The sequence below is a fragment of the Thermobia domestica genome, chromosome 8 (assembly GCF_964235325.1).
Source record: "Thermobia domestica chromosome 8, izTheDome1.hap1.1, whole genome shotgun sequence".
NCBI classification, from domain to species: Eukaryota; Metazoa; Arthropoda; class Insecta; order Zygentoma; family Lepismatidae; genus Thermobia; species Thermobia domestica.
In genome coordinates, this window is record NC_137461.1 from 250,256,054 (window position 1) to 250,273,812 (window position 17,759).

The 17,759-nt window shown below is 37.0% G+C and overlaps 1 protein-coding gene across 1 annotated transcript in view; it reads right to left on the bottom strand.

The window, feature by feature from the left end:
- Positions 1 to 6,637, bottom strand: part of LOC145691998 (protein takeout-like) — a 32,580-nt gene extending 25,943 nt beyond the window's left edge. The window contains exons 1-2 of the mRNA XM_081767297.1: positions 6,303 to 6,637; positions 4,410 to 4,502 (exon numbers count right to left, since the gene is read on the bottom strand). Of these exons, the coding sequence (XP_081623423.1) occupies positions 4,410 to 4,502; positions 6,303 to 6,396 (187 nt within the window). The 5' untranslated portion in view covers positions 6,397 to 6,637. The remainder of the gene's footprint in view (positions 1 to 4,409; positions 4,503 to 6,302) is intronic.
- Positions 6,638 to 17,759: the final 11,122 nt, after the last annotated feature.

Here is a 17,759-nt window from a genome sequence, read left to right on the forward strand (position 1 = left end):
CTATTAAGGGTAAAAATATGAGGTTTCGAATTTAAGGAGATATCCGAGAGATGTGCTCATATACAAAATCTTACGTTCCTAGCTTCAACCATATGTGAGTCCTGGGCCCCTAAATTATGCAGTTTTCAGGCTCACTTTTCACTGACTCACTCATCAACTTGATTAGGTACTTCCCAATGAGAGAGAGACGTGAAGCTTTGCATAAAGTTACCTTATAATGACTTAAGTATGAAAAAAGTCCGAAATGTGAGGATTGCGCTATGGAAAAATTTTTATGGGCGAAAATTGTCCTTAACCAAGCAGAAATTGGTTCACTCATTGACCGATTAACTCGTCACATTGATTAGGCACTTTCCAATGATATAGAGGCATGAAACACTGTAAAAAAGGCGCCTTTTAATGACTTGAGTATGGAAAAAGTCTAATATTTAAGAAATGTATAGAAAATGTTATGGGCGAGAAACTGTCCTTAACCAAGCAGAAATCGGTTCACTGACTCACTCATAAAATTTATTAAGTACTTTCCAATGAGATAGAGAAGTGAAACTATGCATAAAGGTGCCTTATAATAACTTAAATATATTTTTAAAAGTCCGAAATGTGAGGCATCTGTTACGGGATATTTTTCATGAGGGAAAACTGTCCTTAGCCAAGCTGAAATCGGTTCATCCACTCACTAATCATATTGATTAAGTACTTATTAATAAGATAGAAACGTGAAACTCTGCATATAGGTACGTTGTAATGACTTGAGTATGGAAATGGTCTGAAATTTGAGCAATATGTTATGGAAAATTTTTAATGAGCGAAAACTTTCCTTAGCCAAGCAGAAGTCGGTTCACTCACAGAATGATTCACTCATCACATGGATTAGGTACTTGCCAATGAGATAGAGATGTGAAACTCTGCATAAAGATATCTTTTAATGACTTGAGTATGGAAAAAGTTGGAAATGTAAGGAATGTGCTAACTTGCCTAAAATTGTCCTTAGCCATTAGGTACTTGCCAATGAGATAAAGATGTGAAATCCTCCATAAAGGTACTTTATAACGGCTTGAGAATGAAATTTAAAGTTTTTGCTATGGAAATTTTTAACGGGCGAGAAACTCCTTACAATCAGAAATCGCGTACGGATTCCGTTATTCAACACATTATGTGCATATGGGTAATGTTGTCATTCGTCCGAGTGATCGAATGAGCTAAGGTGCGTACATGGTGTCCCAAATTTGCTGGTTGGAAACCTAGACAAAGAAAGCTCGATGCTACATGACGATTATATATTTTTCTTTTGGGGAGGGGATATTTTCCTTTATTTCACTCATTGGTATTAAATAGATATTGAAATTAAATTTGTAAGTAAAAGAATGTACAGGTTGGGATACTTAGAATTACTGAAGTTTTAAAACAAATGAGAAATCCAATTGTTCGACTTTTATAAAGGTAACTAATAAAGTTCTGTTGCTTTTTCACCCACCACCTTCGAACATGACATATCACTAAAGACGTATCTGGAAGATCAAAAATAGTCCCCATCAGCATCGACGACCTTCTGCCATCGTTCCGGAAGGCCATTGATTCTATCGCGCTAGAATTTGGTGGGCCGTGAAGTGAAGAAGGTATCAGGTGCATTTTGCACCTCTACTAGGGATTTGGACTGGCGTCCCCTAAGGTGATTATCCAAGGAATGGAACAGGTAATAATCGGACAGAGCAATGACCGGGAGTACATTGGATGCAATAGTGTTTCCCATCCAAGGCGTAGAATGGTGTCCCGGGTCATCCTAGCCAAGTGGGGCTTAGCGTTGCTCTGTAATGGGAGGACCCCTTTGCGATTCAGAAGTGCTGGCTCCAGAGTTCTGAGCTTTTCTTGAACACAGCTCAATTGCTGACAGTACATAGTTGACAGTACATTGATGATCTGACCAGCTGGTAGCAGTTCCCGATGCACGATGTTAAGAGCAGTTCACCAAACACAAAGAATCTTCTTTTGGTGCAGTCCTGGTTTCAGCTGGTTTGGAAAAGATTCATGGGATGCGAACCAATTATGACGGCGCCGTGAAGTTTTGTACAGGACCCAGTTCTCACCACATGTCAATATGCTGTTCAGAAATGACTCTTTCCTCAGACAAATCAGCAAATAAACACAGGTGTCGGCTCGCGTTGCCTTTTAACCTGGTGCCAAATTATGTGGGACCCATCGACCCAACTTGTAGTCGAAATTGGTATAGGTGCTTCCGAATGGTTTCTTCCCTCACACTGAATTGAAGTCCTGTTCCTCGCATGTCTGGCAACTTTTTGCCTCAATTGCTGCCTGAAGATCTTTATTTTGTAGATGTGTTGGTCTTCCGGCACGTGGCGCATCTTCGAGTGTTTCGTCACCGTCCTTAAACTTGTTAATGCACAGTCCGCATATTCATGACACCCTTACCAAAAGCCTGTCATATCTTTCGCCCCGCTGCAACGGCGTTTGATCCCAGTTTGAACTAGTACTTCATACGCGCTCTTATGACCCTCTGTGGAGATCTCATGTTCACTCTGTTCTTACGCAAATTCACGGTGTAACTTTACTACCACATCCAGGTAGTATGTTGGATATACCAACAATTGACCTTCGCTTATCTCCATTCGGATTTAACTCAAGGTGTGAAGGTCATTGAAGAGAGAACTCCATAAAAGCGAAATAACTTTCTTGCTTAACTTTATATATGAGATATGTTGGTGGCAAGTATAATTTTGTTTACAAGCAGTTTAAAATGTGTATATCATTGGAACGAAAACCCAAAGCAGTATGAAACTGCGCAATATGCGCGTCACGTAATGAACTCCGTAATTTCACAATGTGGAAGGGTAGAGAAGGGCTAAGTATGTTGAAACACTAGCCATGTCTACTGATGCAGCATCAAGGATTCAGCATCAAGTGTTTTGGGGCCCTGTCGATAGTCATCGTATTTAAGTTATGAAAAATGAGATGTTGGCGATCATGATTTTGTAGCTTTGGTAAATGAATTAGAATCTTGTTTGAACATAGCTCTCTGATAGATTTTAATGGAAGAAACCATCCCCGCTGGTCTAGTGGCTAGCATGTGCGCCTTTGATGTACGGGGTCGTGGGTTCGATTCCCGTTGGAAGAGTCCATGGGAAGGAATGTTACATGTGGCACATTATGACTCCTTTAAAAATGTAAAATTCTAAATTTCAATCCAACAATATGCCACAATTGAGAATCAATATATACGATATTTATATGGTGAACTGCAAAAAGAAGTGAAATCTGAAAAAAAACACCAGAGGTGCAAAAAATGCAGCCAAATTCGTCAGCCTCAAAAAGTGTTGAGATGAGGATGTATGAAGCAAGTTTCTTGGCCTCTGCATCTAGAACGAACACTGGAACTTAGCGTGAGGTGTCAAGGAAAATCATGTTTGGGAGCCTTAGGGGTGGTAGTGATGGGCGTGGTCGGTGTGAGGCCAACACCAACCTTAGGAATATCAACTTTGCTAATGCGCTAAGGCACATATATACTGCAGTAAGATTGGTGGTTCGAATCCCAGAGAAGGAAAACTTATAATCCTGTACGAAGTGTCAAGGAAAATGATGTTGACGAGCCTTAGGGATGGTGCTTGTGAGCGTGATGGATTTGGGGGCCACTACCAGCCTTAGGGCTAAAATGTAATGGCCGTGAAACTGGACATCTTGGTGTATTCGAATATATATTAGACATCTCGCGCCAAGTTCCAGTGTTCGTTTTAGATGTAGTGGTCAAGGAACCAGGGGCGTCATTTACGGGGGGAGGAAGGGGAATTCTCCCCCCAAAGTTTGAGGAATACATATACTTTAAATGGTTGTCTACTGATATACTAGTACAAAACGTGCAAGTCTTATATCGGTGGTACTCTTGTCCCTCCTCAAGCAAAGTCTGAAATGACGCCCCTGCAAGGAACTTGGCTCATCCATCCTCATCTCAACAGTTTTTGAGGCTGACGAACTTGGCTGCACTTTTTGTACCTCTGGTGTTTTTGTTCAGATTAAAAATTAAAAATTTAGGGTAATTTTAATCAAGAGCCTAAAAATGAAGAAGGTATACTTGTCTTGCTAAATACCTCTCATTCATTAACAGAACAGTGAAAAGCTAATAAGAAAGAGTATGTGAGAGCTTGAAGACTATTAACACTACGGAACAACAGTTTTCTTAAGTTGGTGGGCGATGAAACCTAGTGTTCAACCGTTTCGAATGACGACTTTACACTACATGCACTTGTCACACGGTTACGCAAATACAAACTGCATAAACCGGTTGAAACAGGTAAATATCTATATAATTGAATAAAGTTCTATTAATGCGAGCATGAATGTTATTAAAAGACGGAAGGGAAGAAAGATCATTCTCTAAGTAAAAAGACTACAGCGCTTACCTGTAGCGGAAATCTGAAACAGTTGCTGTCCAGAATGTTTTATGCATTCGTTCAATTGCGGATCATGATATTTGCAAATAGTTAAATAGTCGGCTAAAAAAAAAATAAAATAAAATATTGTATTAATAGGTGTAAATAAACAACAATATGAATCAATTTATTACATGAAGTTCTGAGAACAGGCAAAAGGCAGTTAATGCGGATATAAATAAAATATAAGATCATATACAAGCAGTGGCGTATTTAGGGGGTGGCTATCGGGCTCAAGCCCCCCCGAAATTAATTTTGTTATATGCACTTTATTAAAATTCGTTGGCTCAGAAAAAAAACATAGATTAAGTGTTTATTCACGTGTTGTGCATAGCACCCCCGAAACAAAATCCTAAATACGCCACTGTATACAAACATACAAAATCTTACTGTACGTTATGACGTAGGTCAAGATCGTCTTGTGTGGAAGATTTGTAATTTACAATGAGTGCTCTGTCAGTTATAGACAGTAATTATGATGAGGGTGATAATAACTATGGCACTCAGTTCAGTGTAAGTGTCAAATTTAACAACAAAAACTAAAAGTAAAGAGTATAACATTATTAAAACATTTATTCTCGTGCAGTACTACATGAGGTTTCCTCGGAAACTATGTAGGCGTTGAATATGTGATCAAATAGCTCTTTCATTTGTGTCCTTTCTGAGTGAGTGCCTAATTGTCTTGTTTGCTGTATATGTGGTCCTGAGTTCGATTCCTGGTGGGAATACCTGTTTCGGATACAAACCCAAATAGTGTTTTGATTTAGCCTGTCACATACAGTCTCCGGTACTAAAAAGGGGCAATAAACCCCAATCAACCAATAAGCCCAATCGAAATATACATTTTTCTTGGGCGATGCCGCTTTATTCCAGTTCAACAGACATTATGTAACCTCGCAAACGATGTTATAATTGGACAATTCTTATAATCATCAGTAACTCCCGCGCTATGTTCTCTAGGGAGAGGGCACGATAGTTTAGTGATAGGAAGCTCGCACTTATTATTAGGGGATCCTTTGATGGAAAACGCCCGAGCCGAAAAAAACAATATTATATTTGTGGACTTTCTAGGACGTCTCCTGTTTCCAGCGTTGTTCATAATCATTCGGTTTCATTAATCACCCGTCAAATTTAGACTAAAGAGCAATCCTGAGATGCAAGAGGAAAATTATAATTTCGTTTATTCACATTTTGCGTTCTCCACAAAACTCAAATATCTTCCGTTTCAACGAAGATTTTAGCTTTGAGAAAAGCCCGCAGTAATATGAGACAACTTTGAATTGTAAGGAAAGTGAACATACATTCTACATGATACCCGGTGAACGGAGAGTGAACACCAATATGCATACTTAACGTTACTCAGGGGCGGATCCAGGAAGTCGATGAACCCCCCGAAGAGCAAAATTTTCTTATTTTATATATAAATAAAACCCATCTCAGAGTTTGTAGCTCTAAGTAACAGTATTATAACTCACCGCCTCTCCAGAAGTCCGCCTGGATCCGCCCTGACGTTACTCTGATATCCGATCAAACATGTTCAAACATGCATATACTGGATAAGAAATGAAATCTTTAACTTTTACGTCCCACATATACTGGATGAGATTCGTTTCTGAACCAGGGGCGGATCCAGGGGAGTGATCGGGGCAATCGCCTTTCCCCAGGAGAGGAAACTTTCTTATTTTATATATAAATAAAACCCATCCCAGAGTTTGGAGCTTTTAAAAGTACGTAGCTCTAAATAGCAGTAATACAACCCACCCCCTTCCCCCAAAAGTTCGTCCTGAATCCGCCCCTGATCTGAACGCATAGTAGAAATTAAGCTTAATTCTTAAAGCTAGTAAATCAAAACAATGTACTTACAGAGTTTTCCACGTGCACAAGAGCTCAAACATATTAGAAAGATGAAGATACTTAGTCGTAAGGAATTCATTTGGGGTTCAACGCATTTGTTCATTCACATAATATGTTCACTCATAACTTTCAGTATTGAACAACTTTTAAGGTTTGATATTAACTGAATATTGGTACCTATTTGCCTAGCAAACGAACATGCTTTTCAATATTTAAATGCAAGTGCAGTTCCTTCGCTGTTAAGATTAATTATTATTCAAAGATGGTTCCTACTCATTGAGCGTGTGACTATGCACAGAATGCATCACCAGCCTCTTAAGAAGTGTTTGAATTTTGAAATGTTCTTTTAACTGTGTAAACAGTACAAAGGTTCTTTTACGAAGAACTGTCTTATTCAAAGAAAATCCGTCTCTTGCCAAACAAACTGTACTAACAACAGTAGCTAGTACGTTTTAAAATGTGATCTTGCCAAATCTTCAAAGCAAGTTTTAGTTTTACGTCTTAACTGAACCGAATAAAATCATATTATACTGCTGCTAGTGCAAATAACATCATCAAGAAAGATTAACCTTGATAAATCAATGTTTGAAGTCTCCACAAACAATCGAAAACTTTATATGTGTTCCAAGAACATCTATACGTCTTGGCATTGGATGTGATTCTGAGGAATCGCCTTCCATGCTACTGGCATGCAACTCCACAATGCGTGATGAGTCTCACCTGGAAGCCCGCGACGAATAAGACGCCAACCAACCCTGCTAGTCATATGTTTGAAGACAGTACATCAAAAGAGTATACAGACTAGAGAAACTCTAGTGCTTATCGTTCCTCGCAAAAGGCTTGCACATCTGCGATACATATGTATGACGGAGAATGTCCCGCTGAAATATTACATTCGGAGTCATTTGAAAATAGGTATGATCTCGGCCTTCTTTGGTACACCAGTCGCTGGAGAATTTGTTCCAGTATGTAATAGCTGAGGTGTGCCACGATCAATGTCCTCCCACGCCATCTTATATTCTATTCGATTGCTATTATGTTCGATGATACAAGCTGGAAGTTTGCGTTCATTACACTAACGTGAAATGTGTATGTGTTTACTACTGTAGGACAGGCTGGAGCTAGCTCATTCCAAAACATGAGAGCCTGAACTCAGCATACCACTGACAGTGTTTACACAAACACTGTAACAAACACACCCACTTAAACTGCATCTCAACGCTGAAATAATTTCAAGATACTTACGAGGGCAAGTTCAGTTAACCGCTTATTTCTCATAATGATTTCTCATAATACTATGGTATTTCCGCAACAATTTTTATAAAGGTAGTTAGTGAGTACTCCAACTTATATACCTGTAGCCCAACTTCCTCTATAAAAATTATTGCGTGAGTATCTTAGAATTCTGAAACATGTACTTTTGGATAGTTCAAATTATTAGTTCCTAGGGGATGATAGGAGAACAATAGAAAGAAATGCAGAGATCTTAATAAACGCATGGGTTTAGAAGTAAATGCAGAGAAATAAGTCTTCCCACTTGCGACAGTCCTATTAACTACAGGAACTGTTAACTGTCCTATGAGCGACCGATTCGATATGTTAACTGCTCTCTGAGTCACCGATTCGTTCATACTAAGATAATGGAAGAAGATAAGGTTCTCCTTTCTTCAACTTGTTTCATGCTAATGTGATTTAGAACCTAACAAAATGTACTATGAAAAATTTCGCTCTACCTGAATTTAATACTTGAAAATGCTCTCATTACATTAACAATCTTTTATACGTTTTTCCTAATATTATATTTTTGAATTAATTTCTATGAATACATTACTCTATCAAGGATAAAACTAACTAAATACATTTAGAGTAGCTCCGCCTTTGTCTATGATTCTAATATAATTAAAAATTTCATGTTAAAATGATACGGAGCATAAGTTTAGATTGAATATGTTTATGGCATAAGAAAGAAATCAGAAAGAGGTATTGGCTCCCGAAGAAAATTTTCTAGGGAGGGGCATCTCCATGGTTACTGTATATCTGGTATATCTGGTATTTAATATACGTGGTTTGCTATATTACGTATACATTTTTGTGAGCCAGGGCGGCGATCCCTGCCTTCCCATGGGGCGCCCATGGAAAAAAGGTGTTCACCACTTGAGGATATCAAAGAAATCTAAAATATGGTGTATTTGAAGAAATTATTACACAAGTTACAAATCTCTCGCAGGGCTTAACAGTTCGTCTAGCTATAAGGAATTATTTCAGATTACTACACGACAAGCTTTTATGTATAAGTCAAATCAAGGGAGGGAAGGCAAATAAGCAATTAGTTTACGTTTTAGTAGCTTACAAGAGGGGGAGGTAGTTTAAGGAGTTTGTTTACCTTTTGGATTGTTTAGAGTGAACTGCATTGTAATTGGCGGGATTGGTTGAGAATAGCCAATCAGATGTAAGAGATCTCAAAAGCTGTCTTTTATCATTGACATTTTTTAAAATTTTATTCATAGAGTCTTAGGAAGTCTAAAAAGTAGATACTTGGCGAAACTGTTACACGTTTAAGTTTTTCAAAATAAAATATATTACTGTGCTTAGTGTGTGATTAGATTTGAATCAAATTAAATACAGAAAACAGCTTTTGAAGAAAGGGGATATTGCAACTGTATTTTTAATAATTACATAGAAATATATTTTCCATGGAAATATCCCTGTTGTCTCGTTAAATTATTTGATATGTTTTATGTCAAATCTAACTCCAAATTAAAATAAGTTTTATTTGCACTCACAGTAGAAGAAAAATATATTTGACAAACAGTATCACTGGCACGTACATATTTCATCCAAGGTTGTTCGGATGCTAATAACGCCAGAGGCAAACCTATTTTACGAGATGGAATCATATCATCTTCCATCATCTCAATGTAAATGAATCGGTCGCTCATAGGACAGATAACAGTTCCTGTCGCTAATAGGACTGTCGTTTCTGGGACTAATTCAACTAAATACATGGAAGTGCGTCGGGACCGTAATACAGCAAATTATGGATGCGTTAAAATATTAAATAATACTTTTGATAAAGTGGATACTTTCAAATATCTAGGATCAATATTAACAGAGGAAAATCATATTCACGAAGAAATTAAATGTCGAATAAAAGCAGGGAATTCGTGCTACTATTCGGTGCAAAATCTCTTATCGTCGCGAATTCCGTCGAGAAATCTGAGGCTTAAAATATACAAAACGATAATCATATCTGTTGATCTGTATGGTTGTGAAACATGGTCGCTTACCCTGAGGAAAGAACATAGACTGAAAGTATTTGAGAACAAGATCCTGAGAAGAATATTCGGACCCAAGAGGAACTGGAATGGGGAATGGCGGAAACTTCATAACTAGGAACTACATAATTTATACGGTTTACCCAACATTGTTAGGGTCATCAAGTCTAGGAGACTTTTCCATTTTTAATGAAAATGAAGGTGTGCGACTGGTCCTGACGTAACCTGATGTGAAATCTTATTTTCTTCTCTTCCCTAGGCCCTAGCACACAAAGAGTATATAGACTACCCAATGTCAGTAGAACCCATCTTTTCAGTAAATGCGCATTTCATCTATTTGTAGTATCAGCCTAGGCGTCTACTCATGCTTCGTAAGCTAATTAACTCTATGGCCTATGAAACCCGGAGGTTCAATGCCGCGTTCACAAAAGCTCTCCACTGACTTCTATCCTTATCCAATTCAATCCAGTTTCTACTTTGTATTCCTATTTCTGCTAGATCCATCTTAATTTTGTCCTACCATCTGCGCCTTGGTCTTCCTAATGGTCGTTTTCCGATTGGTCTTCCAGTCAAGACTTTGAAAGCATTTCTACTTTCTTCCATCCTAGCTACATGACCTGCCCACCTAAGCCTCCTAGACTTGATGACCCTAACAATGTTGGGTAATCCGTATAAATTAAGTAGTTCCTCGTTATGAAATTTCCGCCATTCCCCATTCCCGTTCCTCTTGGGTCCGAATATTCGTCTCAGGATCTTGTTCTCAAATACTTTCAGTCTATGTTCTTTCCTCAGGGTAAGCGACCATGTTTCGAAACCATACAGAACAACAGGCATGATTATCGTTTTATATATTTTAATCTTCAAATTCCTAGACAGAATTCGCGGCGACAAGAGATTTTGAAATGAATAATAACACAAATTCCCTGTTTTTAGTCGACACTTAGTTTCTTCGTGAATATGATTTTCGTTTGTTAATATTGATCTTAGATATATGAAAGTATTCACTTTATCAAAAGTATTATTTGATATTTAAACGCATCCATAATTAATCTAATTACGGTCCCGACGCACTTCCATGTATTTAGTTTTCTCTGCATTTACTTCTAAACCCATGTCTCTGCAAGCGTTTAATAACACCTCTGCATTTCTTTCTATTGTTCTCCTATCATTCCCTATTAAATTTACATCATCAGCGTACGCCAGGCCCTGGTTGCTATCTTTGATTTTCCTTATAGCGTATTCCAGAACGAAGTTGAATAATAATGGCGACAACGCATCTCCTTGTTTCAGGTCATTCTCGACGTAAAAGCTCGGGACAAAAATTTTCCTACCCGGACTTTACTTTGGGATTCATTAGACATGCCTTAATTAACTTAATTAGTTTTTTCGGTATTCCAAATTCTGTAAGAACGTTGTACAATGTTTCTCTCCTAACAGAGTCGTAAGCCTTTCTAAAATCAATAAATAGTTGATGTACCGGGGTATTGTATTCCCACTTCTTTTCTAGTATTTGGCGAATGGTAATTATTTGGTCGATAGTTGATCGATTTCGTCTAAATCCGCACTGATAACCCCCAATAATTTCATCTGCGTATCGGGTCAATCTTGCTAATAGAATGTTTGAAAGGATTTTATAGGATGTTGACAGAAGAGGGATGCCTCGTTAATTATTACAGTTATCAGTTTTGTCGCCTTTCTTGTGAATTGGAACAATGATTGATTCTTTCCACTCCTGTAGCAATTCTTCCTTGTTCCAGATAAGGAGGATGAGTTTGTGTATCTTGTTCCACAATTTTTCGCCTCCAGCTAAAATTAGTTCAGCCGGAATTTCATCTACACCCGGAGATTTGTGTTTCTTTAATTTCTTTATAGCGGTTTCTACTTCTATTCGGTTGGGTTCTGGAATATACGATTCTGCGGTTGGTGTGTATCTCCTTTTCTCCACGCACACTAGTTTTTGGTTGTGTGTTAAGCAAATCGTCAAAGAAATCTTTCCATCTATTTAAGATGCTATCCGTATCAGTGAAAACTGTACCCGTCAGATTTCTTTAATATATAAGCACGAGGTTGATAGCCTTTCTTAAATTCGTTGATCCCTTTATACATGTCCCGAATGTTTTTATTTTTACTATTATCTTCAAGTTCCTTAATTTTAGCTTTCAAAAAATCGCGTTTCGTTGTTCTAAAAGTTTTGAAAGCTTCCCGCCTGATGTCTCTGAAATTTTGTGTAGTTATTTCATTCGGATTTTGTAGCCAATGTAATTTTGTGTTTCTCTTCTCTGCTAGTTTAATGCAATCCTGGTCGAACCATGGTTTGTTCCTACGTATTCCGCGTGTCCAGATTTTTCTTTTGAGAGAGGATGCTTCGTAAGCAAAGAAAAGAATTCAATTGCTGGAATGTTTTTCTCCATAATCTTAAGGTTACACCTGCTAACTAAAGAGTATGACATCCGTCAGATTTCTGTAACGATTCCTATAATGTTATTGAGATTATCATTATTTTGCTCAGTATTGTTGCATCATACATAATTCGTATTCTTTCTTCATAGTTTTGGGGAAGTCATTATTTATATTAGTATAAAACAATTTTAATGTGGATCTTTGTGGATGCCTAATTAGAAACATACCAATTATAAATATGCGTGTATTCAGATTTCAGAATGTGTTCACGGCAGTGATTTGTAATACTGATATGTACTACTATTTCATCTACATCGCCTAATATATAATATACTCTACAACAGGTTCACCTCAGAAATCTGAGTTTAATCTCCCTACCTAGAATAAGCCTCAAATCTGCCCACCTCCCAATGTTGAAGACAAACAATGGCATATTTAGAATTTTGTTTCGAGGGGCTATGCCCAACACATGGAAGGAAGTAGGCAATTGCCCACCTGAGTTTGAGAATTAAATATATATTAATTTATGCATAAATTGTTATAATGGTAAGAATTGCAGACCGATAAATCCTATATGATATGATTTAAAAATTTAGGAGTGAATCTAACCTTTCCTTCTATTCATACAAGAAAAAGGAAGCACCCTCTTGGTCTACCTAATTTCCCGGGCTAATTATTTCCCCGTTTTGATTTTCTTTAATTCAAACATTTCCTTCTTTTAAAATAACTAAACGACATAATTTTTCCTTTGTTATAATAACTGAAGTCCCGTCATGTTGATATCCGCGCAAGTTGGTGTGGAACACCAGTTTCTCTTATCAACTCTTAGTTTTGGTGTTATTGATGACGGCCGACTTGAATCACAACTGACAACGGTCGATAAAGTATGATAGGCGAAACGAAACAAAGTTACATTAAGAAAAATAAACAGAATAATAGAAAGAACAAAAGGACGTAGTTCTTACATGGAATGAAATTTGACAAATACAGTATTATTCCTGAACAAAGAGCATAAGAACATGGAAAGCCAATGACATACTTAGAAATGGTAAGAAGGATTATTGTTGTACGTGGAATGCGAGAAACTAACAAATTAACTTCGGAGGGAGCTTGAGCCTGATAGCCCTCTAAATACGCCACTGACATTCATCATTCATCATATTCATCATTTTCAAAAAGTAACATATATATATATATATATATATATATATATATATATATACTATATAATATGGGAACGATCTTACCCGTTCCCCTCAATATTGGAGTCAGATTTGCGTCGATGACCAAAAGTGTTCCCAATTGGGCCCCGTACCTATTAAGGCCAGTCCAGTGACTACTGAGAGTATTAACAGTTGCTCTTCACATAGACACTTTGTATTTTAAAATCCTAAAGCATACTTTTTGTTGCGTAAGACGATATCTAGTAAAAATGTTTAAATAAAAATCTATCTCATATGTCATCAAGAATTTTTATTTCTTCTCCAGCTGAAAACAATTAATTACGACAATGGAAACATCTCAGAGTAAGGTACTTGATCCAGCAAAATTTTGCCCAAATTTCCAACTATTTTGCTTAGGGCTTCACTAAATGCTCCTCCCACTTCATGGAATATCTCGTTAAAGTTTTGGTTAAGAAAGTTGTTCATTACAGCACCTGCAGAGAGAAACATTTAAAAACAGTGAGTTAGTTAGTACATAGAACGAAACATAACATTATGCACATCTCGATAGTAGCTATTTATGCTTCTTCTGAACACTGAATTGAACTATGCCAGAAGTGTATTTTATTACATGGTCTTTAAATATATCGTAATTGGATTGTTAATTCCAACAAGCTTTTAAGGAGGTTGAAAAGTCCAAAACTAAGACAAATACCAATCGATAAATCTCACCAGCCTGAACAAAATGATATGGGTGAGTATATTCTCATGCGTGGTTTTCGAGATACTCGAGACGTAAAAATTTATTATGTACGATAACAACGCCATCTATTTAGATAAAACTGACTCTGAGGTCTACACTAATCCTATTCATTATAGCATTAGCAAAATGACACTGTACAGTATAGTTAATAAGATATAGTCCAAAAAATTGTGATTTACTGTTAATTTTTAAATTTTAATTTTGCTATGATATTGTGCAATTACAAGACATTGGGTGATATCAATAAAAAGGAGAAGTTACTCAGTATTCCCAATTTTAAAGTAGTTGCTCGAATTGGTATCAATAAAAATTCAACTGAGCACTACTCGTCTCGGCTGACCGCGGAGAAGCCGCGCTCCTTTGGAGAAACCACACCTCTATTCTCGAGCCGAGTAACTACTCCGCGTTTGATATCAATAAAAATCAGACTCCTCTGTGAGGCAAGTAACTTCTCCAAATTTGTGGAGCAAGCTCAGTAGGTGACTCCGTGCGAAATATGGCAGAGTATATGATTGTTTTGCAGCGTAGAAAAACTTATAAACTGCATAGAAATGTTGCAAATGGTGATTACAAAAACATTATAGGTTCATGAAAGAAAATGTAGAGTGATTAGCACATTTTTTAGGTGAATAAAGCGAAAGTCGGGGTGGCGTACTAAGTAATGACGAAAAGACGCGAGTTTTCTTGTGTTACGTGAGTGATCCGGGATTCCAGGTCGGAGTGTCAGAAGATTTTGGTGTGGCTCAAAGTATTGTGTCTATGACTACTACAAGTGTAATGGATGCGATTATTGCGAAATCTGAAAACTGGTTTGTTTCCGGCAAGTGTGCGTAATATACAAACAGCAAAGGCAGAGTGGCAAGAACAATATACATTTCCGGATGCTGACTATACACACATGGCAAAGAAGAAACCTAGTATTTTGGAGACGAATACGTTAAAAGGAAGAGCTCCGTTGTGGCTAAGCGGTTAGCGTACATGCGTTTGGCGTGTGAGACCCGCGTTCGATTCCCGGCGGAAGCTCGTGGTTCGGATTCCACGTTAATCAGTAGGTCCTGTCTCATATAGACTCGCTACTGAAAGGGCGTTAAACTCAAAATCAACTCAACTCAATGCTGATAGGAAGGGGGTATACATGTGAAAGTATTTTATTTACGTCAAGGCGAAAAGGGACACGTATGGTATGGAAAACACAATCAGATGGACGTGCTTGATGACGTGACTGGCTGGACTTTTTTAAAAAGGAAACTAAGGGGCCAAGTGTCTGATTTCGTTCTTAAAGCCAAACAATCTACAAAAATCATGGACAATACGTGATATGCGTTTGTCGTGTTAATCTTGATATTGCTGGATTCGAGTCAACATCCATCAGCTCCAATAGGTTCGTGTTCATGGTTTCAATATGACTTTCTTATTTCCCGTTTTTTTCACATTAGGATTTTTTTTTTTTTAATTCTCGCTCGAACATTAAAGATTCTCTTTTGGATTTGTGTCTCAGTCCTAGATGTATTTGATGATTTCGTTGCATTACACCAGCGTTTCCCAACCTTTTTCATGTTGCGGCACACTACAGGTGTAACTTGAATTCTCGCGGCACACCCATATATATATATATATATATATATATATATATATATATATATATATATATATATATATATATATATATATATATATATATATATATATATATATATATAATTACTATTATTATTTGTAAATATAAAATACCGTGGTATTTTTATGTAATTACTGACCTCCTTCTTACAGAGAAAAAAGCTGGTTCACTGATTTTCCCCCATGGTAAATCATTATGCTTATTTTTCATTCTAATTTTAAAATAAAACAATTGGAATCAAATATAGGACTCCGGTTTTTTAAAATCCACTTTCTCTTTCGAAAACTGTATCTAACCTTTCACTAAAAGGGAAGATCACTAAATAATGAACAAATAAACAAATCTCCTATACTTTTAAAACACAAATGTAGGTAATTTGTATGCATGTTTACTTTGTTGAATTTATTGAATGATATGTTAAAATTTCAAGTTACGAAATAGTCTGCAACAATAAAGAAGCAATAATGGTCATGACAATGATAAACACGTTTTTCAACATTAAAAATGTACAGAAAAGTAACACAGTATGAAACTTAAAATTGTAGATTTATGGTAGAGTAGAAGGTCATAGTAATGTGAAATACAAATATACATTTTCCCCTATGTCTTGCAATTTGGTTCCTATAGAATTAACAATTTGTTTCGATTTAATCGCGGGACACCAGTGGCCCATTCGCGGCATACCGGTTGGGAAACGCTGCATTACAATGTAATTGCCTTCAAAGCTTCGACTTTCCTTCGTTTGCTTTCTGGTAACTGTCACTTTGAAAGTACCACTGGAAATTCTTTTACAATATCCACAAATGCACTCTAATTGAAATTGTCGTTGCTACTTGTCCCTTCCATGACGTTTAGGATACTGCGCCATAGGTTAATCACAACGAAATGACGCCCGACAGATGGGAGAAATTAGTAACTACTCCTTTTATTGATATGACTCACTGCCACGCGCAGAGAAAACGCGAGTGAACGTTCATAAATCTGGAGCAGTCTATACCTGAGTAGTGGCTTGTTTTATTGATACAAAATTGAAGGAGGAGATTACTCCAAGTGTAGTTACTCCGATTCTCGAGCATGTCTTCTCAGAAGTAGTTACTTATTTTTATTGATATCAGCCAATTAATTAATAGATATCACGTCGAACTGAATAAAGATACATGAGTGAGGAAAAATTCTGATGGGTACTTTTCTAGAAAAAACAATTTTCATACTCTAAAAAGTATGTAGTTCGTTGTGTACATATATTCAGGGTGAACCTGAAAGATGTGCACAAACTCCGGGAGGTGATTCATGACGTCGAAAGAAGACAAAAAGTTATCTTGCATGTTGTCGAATTCCTCGTCATATACGAGTGACAAGGGTGCCAACTGGGAATCGAAACTTGAATCATGACAATTGGAACGGAATAGAAAGATGTGCACATCAATGCACCATGCCAGAGGACTTTTTGCCTTCTTTTGATGTGACGAATGACCTCCCGGCGTTTGACACATCTTTCAGGTTTACTCTGTATATCGTGAGCAGTGTAGTGACTCATATACTACTAAAAAACTATTCCTCTCCCACCAAGAATAAAGGATTTTAAAATAAATTGCAACCCTTCATCGGGCCCAGATTATTTATTCTCTCTCAATCATAAATAAGTTCTAGGGTTTTTATTTCTTATTTGCTGTTGGAAGGTTTACAGGAGTCAATAGCAAACTCATCCCTAAACATCGTACTTCATGACACTTATTATATAGTAGCGTACTTTTATTATATACTATTTATGCTGGGGTTTCTCAACCTAGATGTTGGGACCCTTAGAAGGGTCGCGAAGAGAAATGAGAAAGATAAATGTAATTAAAATCAAAGAGCGGGAAAGTATATTATTAAAGATAATTTTTAAATTTATCATTATAGATATTTCTTTAGTCATATTTATTTCCAAATACAGTTTAAAATATTAAACAAATAAAGATAGTTTAAAACTAGAATGAAAGATGGATGAAATTGATGGAAAACTTCAGAAAGCGATTGATTTTGTTTGGGATCCTTTGTTATTCTTTGCAGAGTGGTATATATATGTAAGGCTCTCATGAGCCGTTTCAGATACCAAACCGACTAACTCCATCAAAAGAGATTTTTCAGTAGTGAGCATTTTAGTAACTTAGATACAATAGTCCTTAGGGGTAATCCACATATTACATAACGCTAATTTTGACCAATTTTTACCCCCTCCCTCCCCTTGTAATACTTCATAACGCA